General features: G+C 44.3%; 1 protein-coding gene across 1 annotated transcript in view; it reads right to left on the bottom strand.

The window, feature by feature from the left end:
* RPRD1A (regulation of nuclear pre-mRNA domain containing 1A) overlaps nt 1-13,390 on the bottom strand; it is a 308,972-nt gene that overhangs the window by 96,016 nt on the left and 199,566 nt on the right. The window contains 2 exon segments of the mRNA XM_030204599.1: nt 6,850-6,897; nt 6,899-7,026. Of these exon segments, the coding sequence (XP_030060459.1) occupies nt 6,850-6,897; nt 6,899-7,026 (176 nt within the window).

The raw sequence follows: 13,390 nt of genomic DNA, 5'->3' as shown, positions 1-13,390 counted from the left end.
CTTGTTATTTTCTCGGCTATCTCCAATTACGCATAATCCACTATTTTTGCCTGGCCTTCTTCAGGGCCTTTTAAGAGGTGGGTATCGGTGGGCCTGGAGACCTGGTGCCAGCTCTTCGAGGACGACTGTTTGCTGTCATTTGACTCGCTAAAAGAACAATTTGCTCTCTTCTCGGAAGTCTGCAGATGTCCCCTCTCTGGTAAGGTGGTTAAATAAATTAGGATACATTTGTGAAATGGAGAGTCTTCAGGCGGTGCATGGCCGCTCGCTGTCTAAATGGGAGGCGATCTGGCTGCCCTTCTTGAAAAACTGCTCCTGTTAGTAGGTTCCGTAATGGGGGGAGGGGTTGGGAGTGGATTTGGATACTAGTTGGAGGGGGGGTTTGGATGGGAGGGAGGTTTTCATATAAAACAAATAGTTGTCACTTTGTATGCATTTTTGAGCTCTACAAATTAACGTGTTGCATTGGGGGTGATAATTAAGCTGTAGGGGTGATTTTCATCATATACCCTCATTTGTCTGCTTATTTGTTTAAATGTTCAATAAAGACATCACTTAAATTTTAAAAAAAAATCTGTCCAGGGTTCCAACAAGGGGCATGTTAGGCATTGACTAATTAGTTAATAATTCATTCTGAACAGGACATTCACTAGAAATTAATGTCTTGCCTACAAAAACTCTATCCAAAAAAAGGTATTACACGGCAGTCAAACCCACAACTGATGTGATGATTATTTGCTTAGGGGAGATCTGGAAATTCCTTTTTTAATTTAATAAAAACAAAACGCCATATTTACTAAATATTTACACATTTAGAATGCACTCCTGACTGGACGAGCTGAGGCTGGGGAGCTCTTATTGTATTTAGAAATGTTTCTACTTTACTAAATCTAGAATTGCAATATTATACAAGTCTCAAGACCAGCACCGTCTTTCCAACAGCATAACATTTTAATTTGCTGATAAAAATAAACCAACATTAGCTTAGTGCATAAGCAGGGTGGAGGATCTCCCTGTTCAAGCACAGCTGTCAGACACGACAACATCCGGAACGACAGCGGAAATTATACGAGCGAGGTATCAATTGTAATTTGCACATACACTTTTCATCCTCTTTATTACTAAACAAGAGTCACTGGTTTTATTCCTGACAGGTAACAGTGTGTTAGTATGATCATTAGTTCCCAGGAAATATGCTATTTTGCATGTTTGTTTGGAATTTGCATTTTTTGGGGGGAGGGTTTTTTTGTTTTACACTTTGGGCCATGTTTGCTAAATGTTACCATGTGCTAGCTGCTGCTGCTGCCTCTGCAACCATTAGAATAATATGAATGTTGGGGAAGCTTCAGTCCTGCTGCTGCCTGAAACCAGCTTTAGCACCAGTCCTCGCTGTTCCTGCCTACCTGCCGCTCCAGCTTCCAGTCCTAGTCTTCTTCGCCCCGTGTTGCATGCCACAGCTTCGGCTCCAGTCCTGCTGTTCCGGTCTTGTTGCATGCCACCAGCTTCAGCTACTATCCTGCTGTTCCGGTCTTGTTGCATGCCACAGCTTCAGCTCCTATCCTGCTGTTCCAATCTTCTTCGCCCAGTGTTGCATGCCACAGCTTCGGGCTGCTGTTCCAGTCTTCTTCACCCCACAGTGTGCATGCCACAGCTTCGGCTCCCGGGGCCTGCTGTTCCAAGCCTTGTTGCGTGCCGCAGCTTCAGCTCCAGTCCTGCTGTTACAGTCCTCTTCACCCAGTTCTGCGTGCCACAGCCCTCAGCTCCTATCCTGCTGTCCGGTCTTGTTGCATGCCACAGCTTCAGCTCCTATCCTGCTGTTCAGTCTTCTTCGCCCCAGTGTTGCATGCCACAGTTTCGGCCTGCTGTTCCAGTCTTTCTTCGCCACCAATGTTGCATGCAACAGCTTCGGCTCTGGGCCTGCTGTTCCAGCCTTGTTGCGTGCCGCAGCTTCAGCTCAAGTCCTGCTGTTCCAGTCTTCTTTGCCCCAGTTCTGCATGCCACAGCCTCAGCTCCTATCCTGCGTTCCGGTCTTGTTGCATGCCACAGCTCCTATCCTGCTGTTCCAGTCTTCTTCGCCCCAGTGTTGCATGCCACAGCTTCGGGCCTGCTGTTCCAGTCTTCTTCGCCCAGTTCTGCAGCCACAGCTTCAGCCCCAGACCTGCTGTTCAGTCTTGTTGCATGCTGCAGCCTCAGCTCCAGTCTTGCTGTTCCAGTCTTGTTGCTCCAGCACTGCTTGCCCTGTTCCAGGCCTAGCCTCAGCTCCAGACTGCAGCTTCCGCACCTGGTCCGCATCCTCTGCTCCAGCCTGCAGCTTCAACTCCAGTTCTGCAACCTCTGCTCCTCTGTTCCAGCCTTCAGCCTCAGCTCCAGCCTACTGCCTCACCTTTGTTTGTGACTGTTACCTAGCGCTTGGGACTGCCTGAGTCACTACATATGGCTCCATTTCACATTCTCCTCATAGCACTGTTCCACCAATCTGCTCATACAGTTATACATTGCCCTTTCGTTGATTTATTTCCTCACCATCTCTCTTGTCTCCTTCCTCCCTCCTTGCCTTTCTGCCTTCAACATTTCATTCCTTTCCATTGTACCTTCCCCATTCTATCTGAGTTCATCTCGCCTTCATCGCCACTCCTCTCCTACTCTCCTCCCGCACTCTCTACTACTACTTCTTCTCTCTGCCGGAGACATCCAATCCAATCCTGGTCCCCCTCACCAACCCTCATCCTATTTGTGCAGGTCGCACCATGATCTCTCCAATCTCATCTCTATTCCTCTCCTACCCCACCTTCTTCTCTGTCCTTCTCATGCGCTCTATGGAATGCCACGCTCCATCTGCAAACAAACTTCCTATATCCATGACCTTTTTATCTCTCGTAGCCTCCATCTGCTCGACATAACAGAAACTTGGCTCTGCCCTGAAGACTCTGCTTCAGTCGCAGCCCTCTGCCATGGTTGGTATCTCTTCTCCCATACTCCTCGCCCTGCTGGCCGTGGTGTTGGACTATTACTCTCACCCTCTTCCAAATTTCACTCTCTTCTGCCACCTCAGTCTCTCTGTTCTTCCTTTGAAGTCCACTCCGTCCTGCTTATTCACTCCTTGCCTCTTCGAATAGCATTATTTATCGTCCCCCGATAAGTCCCTTTCATCCTTTCTCAGCGACTTTGACGCTTGGCTTTTCCTTCTTTCATGATCCTTCCTCCCCCTCCCTCATCCTTGGTGACTTTAACTATTCATGCTAATGATCCCTCCAACTCTTACGTTTCCCAGTTCCTCGCCTTAACATCCTCCTTCAATCTCCAACTATGCTCCACTTCCCCCACTCACCAAAATGGTCACGTCTTGATCTTATCTTTCTCCTATAACTGCTCTCCCTCCAATTCCTTTGCCTCAGATCGTCCCCTCACTAACCATCATCTAATAACCTTCACACCTTAAACTTCCCTCCTGCCCAATCTCATCCAATCTTAACACCTAATCTATCTAGGAATCTTCAGGCTATTGACCCCCACTACCCCATCCCTCCGTGCTCAAACCTCTTCTCTACCACTGCACCATCCAAATCTGTCAACGAAGCCGTCTCTTCCTACAATACTATTCTATCCTCATGCTTTAGACACTCTGCACCTCTCATGCCCCGTCCTATAAGGCGTATCAAACCCAGGCTTGGCTGACCTCTAAAATCCGCTACCTACGTTCCTGTGCCCGCTCCGCCCGAACGCCTCTGGCTGAAATCTCTGTGCCCTTGCTGACTTCATACACTTCAAGTTCATGCTGACCTCCTTCCAATCTGCTCTTTTGCTTGCCAACAGGACTATTACATCCAGCTGACTAATTCTCTCGGCTCAAACCCTCGCTTCTCTTCGCCACACTGAACTCTCTCCTCAAGGTGCCTCCATCTCCAACTCCCCCCTATCTCCTCAGACCCTTGCTGAGTTCTTCCACAACAAGGTTCAGAAGATAAACCTCAAATTCGCAACCAAGCCACCCTCACCTCTCCCTCCCCTTGTCCATTTCCCTAAGTCTCCAACACGCTCCCTCCTTTTCCTCCTTTCTCTGAAATCACTGATGAGGAAAACAACACCATCTTCTCTCCTCCTCAAAACGAAACTACCTGTTCCTCGATCCATCTCCTAACTACCTTCTTAACACCATCTCTCTACTCTCACCCCTTTGTATCTGTATATCCTCATCTTTCACTTTCCACTGCGACCGTTCCTGATGCCTTCAACATGCCGTGGTCACACCACTCCTTAAGAAGCCTTCACTTGACCCTACCTGTCCCTTCCATCCCCTCCTCCCCTCCTTCCTCTCCAGTACCTTGAGGCCGTTCACCGTTGCTGTCTTGACTTTCTTTCATCTCAAGCTGTTCTTGACCCACTCCAATCTGGCTTTCGCCCTCTTCATTCAACTGAAACCTGCATTTACAAAATTTTCCAACGACCTGTTATGGCCAAATCCAAAGGCTCTATTCTATCTCATCCCTTCTCGATCTATCCGCCGCTTTTGACACTGTTGATCACCAGCTTACTCCTTGTGATCACGTTGTCTTCACTTGGATTCCAGGGCTCTGTTCTTTCCTGGTTCTCCTCTACCCTCTCGCTTCGCAACCTTTAGTGTACACTCTGGTGGATCCTCTTCCACTTCTATCCCACTACCAATTGTTGTACCTCAGGGTTCTGTTCTTGGTCCTCTCCTGTTCTCCATCTATTTTTCCCTTGGCTCTCTGATATCATCCATGGCTTTCAATACTATCTCTACGCTGACAACTCCCAGATCTACCACTCTACCCCGAAATCTCAACCAGCATCCAGACCAAAGTATCAGCCTGCATATCTGATATCGCTGCCTGGATGTCTCACTCTTATCTGAAACTTAACATGCCAAACCAAGCTCTCATCTTTTCCCCCCTAAAACCCACCTCTCCTCTCCCCCCTTTCTCTATTTTCTGTGGATGGCACTTTCATTCTCCTGTCTCATCAGCTCGTAACCTTGGGGTCATCTTCGACTCCTCTCTCTCCTTCTCTGCTCACATTCAGCAGATTGCCAAAACCTGTCGTGTTTCTTCTCTATAACATCTAGCAAAATTCGTCCCTTCCTCTCTGAGCACTCTATCAGAACCCTTATCCACACTCTTATCACCTCTCGCCTAGATTATTGCAACCTGCTTCTCACCGGCTTTCCACTTAGCCATCTCTCTCCTCTTCAATCAGTCCAAAACTCTGCTGCGTGACTCATTTTCCACCAGAGTCGTTATGCTCACATTAGCCCTCTCCTCAAGTCACTTCACTGGCTCCCTATCCATTTCCGCATTCAATTCAAACTTCTCTTACTGACCTATAAGTGCATTCACTCTACCGCTCCCCAGTACCTCTCCACTTTTGTCTCTCCCTACCCCCCCCCCTCTGGTACTCCGTTCTGTGGATAAATCTCTCGTCTGTCCCCTTCTCCCTACTACTGCTAATTCCAGATCTCCGTTCCTTTTAGCTCGCTGCACCCTTACGCCTGGAATAGACTTCTTGAGCCTGTACGTCTAGCCCCGTCTTTGGCCGTTTTCAAATCCAGGCTAAAAGCCCACCTCTTTAATGCTGCTTTTGACTCCTAACCACTACTCACGTGCCCTGTACCCTTTTATCCCCACATCTTTAATTCCCTTACCTCTTAGTTGCTCTGTCTGTTTGCCTGTCCTATTTAGATTGTGAGCTCTTTCAGCAGGGACTGTCTTTTCATGTATGGTGCACAACGCTGCGTAAGCCTTGTAGAGCTATAGAAGTGGTAAGTAGTAGTAGTATAATGTGCAAAGTACTATTTAGATACTATATATACCCCTGTGGAGTACAAAAAAAAGCATGAGAAAGAAAAAACCTCAGCACCCATGCCTCCACCCACCAGAAACACTTATTGGGTAGAAAGGACCTCAACAGGGTCCAATCTCTTCATCAGCATAAAAAACCCTTTCACACAAAACATTGTTAAATACATCCAGAATATTAAATTTCAATGGATTCAAACAAAAACAGCATAGAAATATAGCAGGTACTTAGCTATTAGTGGCATGAACAATGGTCTGTGCTTTAATAACTGATTGGTTGTTCACGCCTTGAGACAGCTAATTATAGCAAAATTCTGGCCATACTGAATCACAGATATACTTTTAAATTTTCAGTACGAGTCAAGATATACTTTTGAATCTTCAATTAAAATAAAACCGAAGTGCCTGCTTTTTCTTATGTTTGTCACTATTTTTTGGGTAGATCCATTGATTTGTGTGAAAGGGGTTTTTTTTAATGCCGATGAAGAGATTTGACCCGGTTTGAAGTCCTTTCTACCCCGTGTTTCTGTTGGGTGGAGGCATGGGTGCCTGAGGCTTTTTCCCTTTCATTACTTTTTTGTACTCCACAGGGTATATATAGTGTCTAATAGTACTTTGCCCATTAGAAGAGAGGTATCATTGTAATTAGGAAATAAAACCAACATTTTAGAATTCATGTTTTCACAGAAAAATCTTGATCACTAACTAAAAAAGGAAAAACTCCTCAAGAAAGGAATAGAACTTATTCTTGATTACAGTGCTACCACCTATCCTTCTCCAACAAGAATCTTAGGAAAGAAACAATTTAGATGTTCACTATATTGCTGTAAGCTGGACTTAGAATCCACAAATGAGTACCACAAACGACTGCGAAAATAAGACCACACTGCCCATCAGTCTGAATCAATTTTAACTTCGTTTTCCATGCCAAAGATCACAATTGAGTTCTTTCCCCTTACGGTATTTATATAAAAACATGTTATGCATTTTTCAAAAGTCATGTAATTTCAGGTAGCAAAGAACAAAGGCTACGCACTTCCAGTTTATGCTCTTTCTCTGTTAGAACCTCATTTTGACACCGCAGACAACTCTGACAGCATTCGCGTTCAGTTGCTTCTATCCTCTATTTCTGCTGCAACCTGCCGTTGTAATCCGCCAGCAACATTGCAGGCATCATCTACCATTTTAGAAAGCTGATCTCCTGATTCTTTATCTGAAAAGAACAGAAGGATAAAATACATCTTTTGAAAAATTGCCTATTTGGCCATTGCTAGAGATAAGATGCTGGGCTCGATGGACATTGGTTGGACCTAGCACAGCATGTTTTATATTCTTAGATATTTTACCTTTGAAAACGGCCTACAAGAAATATGATGCAGAAAGTGCCTCGATACTTGCACCTAGTTTACCTGCAGGCAGCAATACAGGGACAAAGAACCATGTACAGGCCTTGCAGAAGTCTTCACACCTTTGTACATTTCTCATATTTCCTACTCTAAAAATTACAATTCAAAATGCATTTAAGTAGGTGTTTCACTTAGCTAAACATACTTTACACTTTGAACATGAAAGATCAATTACAGAAATTGGGCAGTGTGCTGCATAACTCCTGCTGCTTGCTAATGACCATTTCCTCAATTTCATTCTGCTATCTGCACAGTTCTTGCTGGAAAGAATGCCTGAACACTTGGTCAAGTGTTTCCACACTGTACTGTGGTAGATCAAGTGGCTAACCCATTTAGGTTTGTAAAAAAAGGGTAACTTGCAAAAAAAAAAACAAGCCTGGAGAATGAGGAAGTTTCTGATAATGGAGGACTAGTTCTGTTCCTAGTGAGTTGTGCATGCCGTAGCAGTTTCCTATGAGTTGGTGCACTGCTATAGCAGTTTATCTACTGTCACAATTTTCATTATATGCATTAGTTTCTGGTGGCTTCAAGATTGGGCCAGAGTTGTCTTTTCAAGATGCTAAAACCAAGATTTCTTGACCATTTGCATATTCACTTCAGCAAGGCTTTAACACGATTGCTCAGAACTAAATACTCTGACCACCAAAGGACTAACAAAGCTAGGGTACTAGTTGATGTGAGAGGCAACAAAAGACGGAAGGGGCATTCATGTGTTGAGCCACAGGGGTCACTTGGGCCAGTTCTAAAGATCCACTGAGGTGGTGCCCCCACTCACATGCATCCAGGTACTGACGGTCTTATCTTTCTATATGATAGATAATAAGCAGGAAGTGCTACACTTAGGAATCTACACAAGAGACATCAACAATATACATAATACATTATTAGCATTCACGCTTCTACCCTCCACGTTTGTAACCTACTCCTACATGTTCAATAGATTTACTCCTACCATCAGGCATTTATGTAATCCAGTGGCATAGCTAGACCCCAGTATTTTGGATTGGGTCCCTTCCACGGCACGGACTCTCCATAGCCCACTCCCCCTGATATAAAAAAAATTCTATTTTTTCACCTACACCACATCAACATCTCTATCTCTCCTCCTTCACCGGCCGTCCCCAGGATCTCTGCCCCGCCCTGTCGCTGAACTGTCCCCTCCCTGGTCGCACCATACAGGCATTCCCCAGTGCCTGCCAGTCGATTCAATTATTGCTGCCTGCAGGGCCCTTGCAGGCCTTCCTATCAGCCGGGTCCCACCCTCACGTTACATCACTTCCTGTTTGGCAGGACCCGACTGATGGAAGCCTGCAAAGGCAACAATCATTGAATCACTGCAGGCCCTGGGGACACCTGTAAGGTATACCAGGGAGGGATAGGGTTCAGCGATGGGCAGGCAGATGCCGGGATGCCGTGGAAGAGGAGAAATGTTGATGTGGGGTGCCACCGCTGGGTGGGCCTGAGCCAATAGCTATGCCATTGTTTTGGAAGAAGGAATAAAGGGTAGCAGCAGCTTGTTACACCCTACCACAAAGCAAAACTGGCTAGTATAAAGGTATGGCTCTGGTATTACCTGATAATACTATGGACAACAAGGATGCAAGTTACCGACTTAGATGAATGGAATAAAATCCCTGAACCTATCTCTGCTAGACAGCGTTCATATCACCAATTAGAAGACAGAAACCACAAAACAGACCAGAGAACAAGATACCAACATACTGCAGGATAGCAAAACCGAACAACACTCAAAACGAATACAAACCCAGAAAAGACACAAAACCCAGACAACTGAAAACGGTACAATGCATCAGAACTAAAGACGATACATATGTTCCTACATAAACACTAGATCAGTAGTAAATAAGGCAACCATCATCAGAGAATGGATTGAAACTGAACAACTAGGCTTTCTATTCATAACAGAAACATGGCTGCACCACAAAGATTATCCAGCAATCCTTGACATATGCCCACAAGGCTATAAAATCATACATATCAACAGAACCCAAAAGAAAGGAGGAGGTTGCCTTAATATACAAAATCCACTTCATAGTAAAACCTGTTGCTGAACATAGATCCCCAACAACTGAAATCCTAGCATACAAAATCACAGATGAAACATTATCAGGCTCACTATGGACTTTGTATCAAACACATGCACAAACTTCACTGATGTCCTCCTCCTGCACCTAGAAAATCAACATGATACTAACACCAGAAACCTAACCACCTTCGTAAGCCAATGGAACTTCAAAACACTACAAGCCACATCAACTCACATAAGGCCATCAACTAGATATATTAGCTACAGGCTCTCACAACCAACCACCATATACTAGAAAACCATAAATGGAAGAAGTAATATGGTCAGAGCATAGCACACTCACTTTCACTCTCCAATGAAAAGAAAATGGCAAGAAAAAGGAACAAAGAAACCACAAAACATAACCTAAAGGGAAGGACAACCATAACTTCTGGTCAACAGCACAGAGTAAACTAACGGACATTAATACCAAACACATTCTCTTCATAAGAATTGGGACGAATTAAGCACAAACACACTGGACAAAACTACACCACTTAAAAAGAAACCAAGAAGCAAAAAACAAACCAGCCCTTGGTTCAAGAATGAGCTAATGGAGATGAGGAAATTTTGCAGGAAACTAGACAGAAAGTGGTCCAAAAACAAAACAGAAATGAACAAAAATACATGGAGAAAAGCCTTAAGAACGTATAAACACAGCATAAAGAAAGCCCAGGCAGAATATTACAAAACATACATGAATCCAGAACAGATAAACACGGAAAAAAATATATGAACTCATGAACAACTTACTACATACCCAAAACCTACTAACAACAAATGAGATCCCAATAATGGCAGATGAGGTCGCACAATATTTTGAGCAAAAAAACAAAACAAAACTAAGATCGGACCCTTGATATACTGTAAACGTCACTCACAGAATTCCTACACGAATATGAAATGGACAATGATAATGTCAAGGCAGACAGAATGTGGTCCTCCTTCAAAATACCCTCATCCAAAACAATGTTAAAGTATGCACATGCTAAATGCGCATACTAGATAGCTGTCCCAATTACGTGATGAAAATCCACCAGACTAGTTCATTCAACACTACACGGAACATATAGAATACATGTTCACGAATGGCCACTTCCTCTCAGATAAGAACAACATACTCACCCAAATCCCCAAAAATGCCACAAAAAAAATCAATGACCTCACAAACTTCAGACTAGTGTCCTCAATACCACTACTGGCCAAACGATGGAGGGCCTAGTAGCACAACAATTAACAAAATGCCTGATGCAATTCTCATTCCTCCACAACTCCCAATCAGGTTTTAGACCAATGAACATCACGAAGACAGTCATAACCACACTCATTACAAAATTCAGAAGACTGATATGCCAAGGTCAGAAAATTCTACTATTACAATTTGATATGTCAAGCACAACCGATGTAGTAGATCACACAGCATTAATGACCCTAATAGACAACATGGGAATAAGTGGCACAGTGGAAGCCTGGGCAAATGGCTTAAGAACCAGATCATATATAGTAAAAATGACCAACCAGCTCAGCCTCCTGGATCCCAGAAAGTGTCATCACTCGGAAAGAAACTGGAGTACATGGGATTCAATCCATATATATTAAGCCGATGATGTCTCTATTTATATACCATTCAATAAAAATATCACAGAGATACTGGACAAGGCAAAAAAAGGAACAGACCTCATGGAAGAATGGGCCCAAAAACTTTCAACTAAACTGAACAGAAATAAAACCAAATTACTGGTACTATCTAACTTGCACAATCCTATTCCCTTCCAAATGCTAACAACAGATCAAACATACCCTACTGAACCACAACTAAAAATATTAGGAATCATTGCGACAAACATCTCTCTCTTGAAAACCAGGTCTCAGTAGTGACATCAAAGCGTTTCAAAACACTGGAAACAAGTATTCTGTTTCATAGTACAATCTTTGAAGTCCATGAAGTCATCTTGAGCATTAGTTCAGTTCCCTGGGGGACAGCATAGTAAGCCTGATAGTGTTTCATCTGTTATTTGCATGCTAGGATTTCAATTGTTGGGGCGAAGGGCGACTAAAATGATAACGGGGATGGGACGACTTCCCTATGAAGAAAGACTAAGGAGGCTAGGGCTTTTCAGCTTGGAGAAGAGACGGCTGAGGGGAGACTGATAGAGGTATATAAAATAATGAGTGGAGTGGAAACAGGGTGGATGATGAATCGTCTGTTCACGCTTTCCAAAATACTAGGACTAGGGGGCATGTGATGAAACTACAGTGTAGTAAATTTAAAACAAATCGGAGAAAATTTTTCTTCACCAAAGAGTAATTAAACTCTGGAATTCGTTGCGGAATACGTGATGAAGGCCAGAGTTTAAAGAGGGTTAGACGGTTTCCTAAAGTACAAGTTCATAAACCGCTACTAAATGGACTTGGGAAAAATCCATAATTCCCAGGAATAACATGTATAGAATGTTGTACGTTTGGGAAGCTTGCCAGGTGCCCTTGGCCTGGATTGGCCGCTGTCGTGGACAGGATGCTGGGCTTGATGGACCCTTGGTCTTTACCAGTGTGGCATTACTTATGTTCAGCAACAGGTTTACTATGAAGTGGGCTTTGTATATTAAGGCAATTTTATAGCCTTGTGGGCATATGTTGAGGATTGCTGAACTGCTTCCCGAAACAAGGGGTAGGAACCTAGCCCCCCCCCCCCCCTCCTGCTTTTTTGGTCTGAAACACACTGCCATGAGGGTCTGAGCATGCCAATACCTAATGCAGACAGTCTGGATGTCACATCAAAAGCATCATAAGTTGCTTGGGCTATGTGCTTTCGACACTCCTGTTTGGCTGCTAGCTGACGGAGTCTGCAGCTTCTCTGGAGGCAGAGTATTAGAAACTCTGTCCCACTGTACACCAAATTCAAGTAGATGCTCATGTAAAAGCTGGTTGGCCGGGATGCGGAAATGAGCATCGAGCCCCGTGGAAACGCTTTCCTCCCAAAAGACTCCAGAGTGTGGAACATCTTTGCCTGGATTTTGCAGAGGCATGGGACCTTGAATTTCTTGGGCTCTTCTGAGAGGCATATTTAATCACCCTGCTTCTTGAATCTGGGAATCTTCTGACTCTATTCTTGAGTCCACCTTTCTTTGGTACAGACTGTACAATGAGAAGGGTCTCGCAGTTCCTCATCTTTGTACTTAAGAATTCTGTGTATGGGCACCATGACAGCCTCTGGAGGAGTAGCCTAGTGGTTAGTGCAGTGGACTTTGATCCTGGGGAACTGAGTTCAATTCCCACTGCAGCTCCTTGCGACTCTGGGCAAGTCACTTAACCCTACCATTGCCCCTGGTACAAAATAAGTACCTGAATATATGTAAACCACTTTGAATGTAGTTGCAGAAAACCTCAGAAAGGCGGGTATATCAAATCCCATTTCCCTTCCCTCCTTGGAGCAGAGTCATAAACGAGGGCATAACCAGCATCTCAGCCCTGGGTTTGTCATCAATTTGAGGTCTGAGAATGAAGTTGGAAGAATGATAGACTGATTCAGATGGAACTCAGACAAAACCATAGGCAGGAACTTCGGGTGTGTGGGAGAAATACTCTGTTTTGATGAAACTAAGTGTAAGATGGATTTCACCTGTAGTGGCCTGAAGCTCACAAACTTTTGCAAGCTGAAGTAACTACCATGAAAAACAAGACCTTCCAAGTAAAGTACTTCAGTGGACAGGAATTGAGTGGCTCAAAAGCAGCTTTCATCGCTGGGTGAGGACAACATTGAGTTCCCATGATACAGGTGGAGGTTTGACAGGGGGCCTTTGTCAAAAGCAAATCTCTCATGAAGCAAACTAGAGGCTGTCCAGAAATGGCTTACCTTCCACATGGTAAGCACTAATTGTACTGAGGTGAACCTTTACAGAGTTGGTCTTAAGACCAGACTCAGACAGGTATTCAAGCAGGGTCTATGTAGGGCAAGAAACGGGAACTTAGGGCTTTGCCCTCACACCAGATGGCAAACTTTCTCCATTTGAAAGAATAACACCTCTTAGTGGAATCTTTCCTGGAAGCAGAAGACCCTGGCAATACCCTCTGAAAGATGCAAGGAA

This window comes from Microcaecilia unicolor, chromosome 1, assembly GCF_901765095.1.
Source record: "Microcaecilia unicolor chromosome 1, aMicUni1.1, whole genome shotgun sequence".
NCBI classification, from domain to species: Eukaryota; Metazoa; Chordata; class Amphibia; order Gymnophiona; family Siphonopidae; genus Microcaecilia; species Microcaecilia unicolor.
The sequence above is the reverse complement of the archived record's forward strand: the minus strand, read 5'-3'. Positions and strand labels throughout refer to the sequence as shown.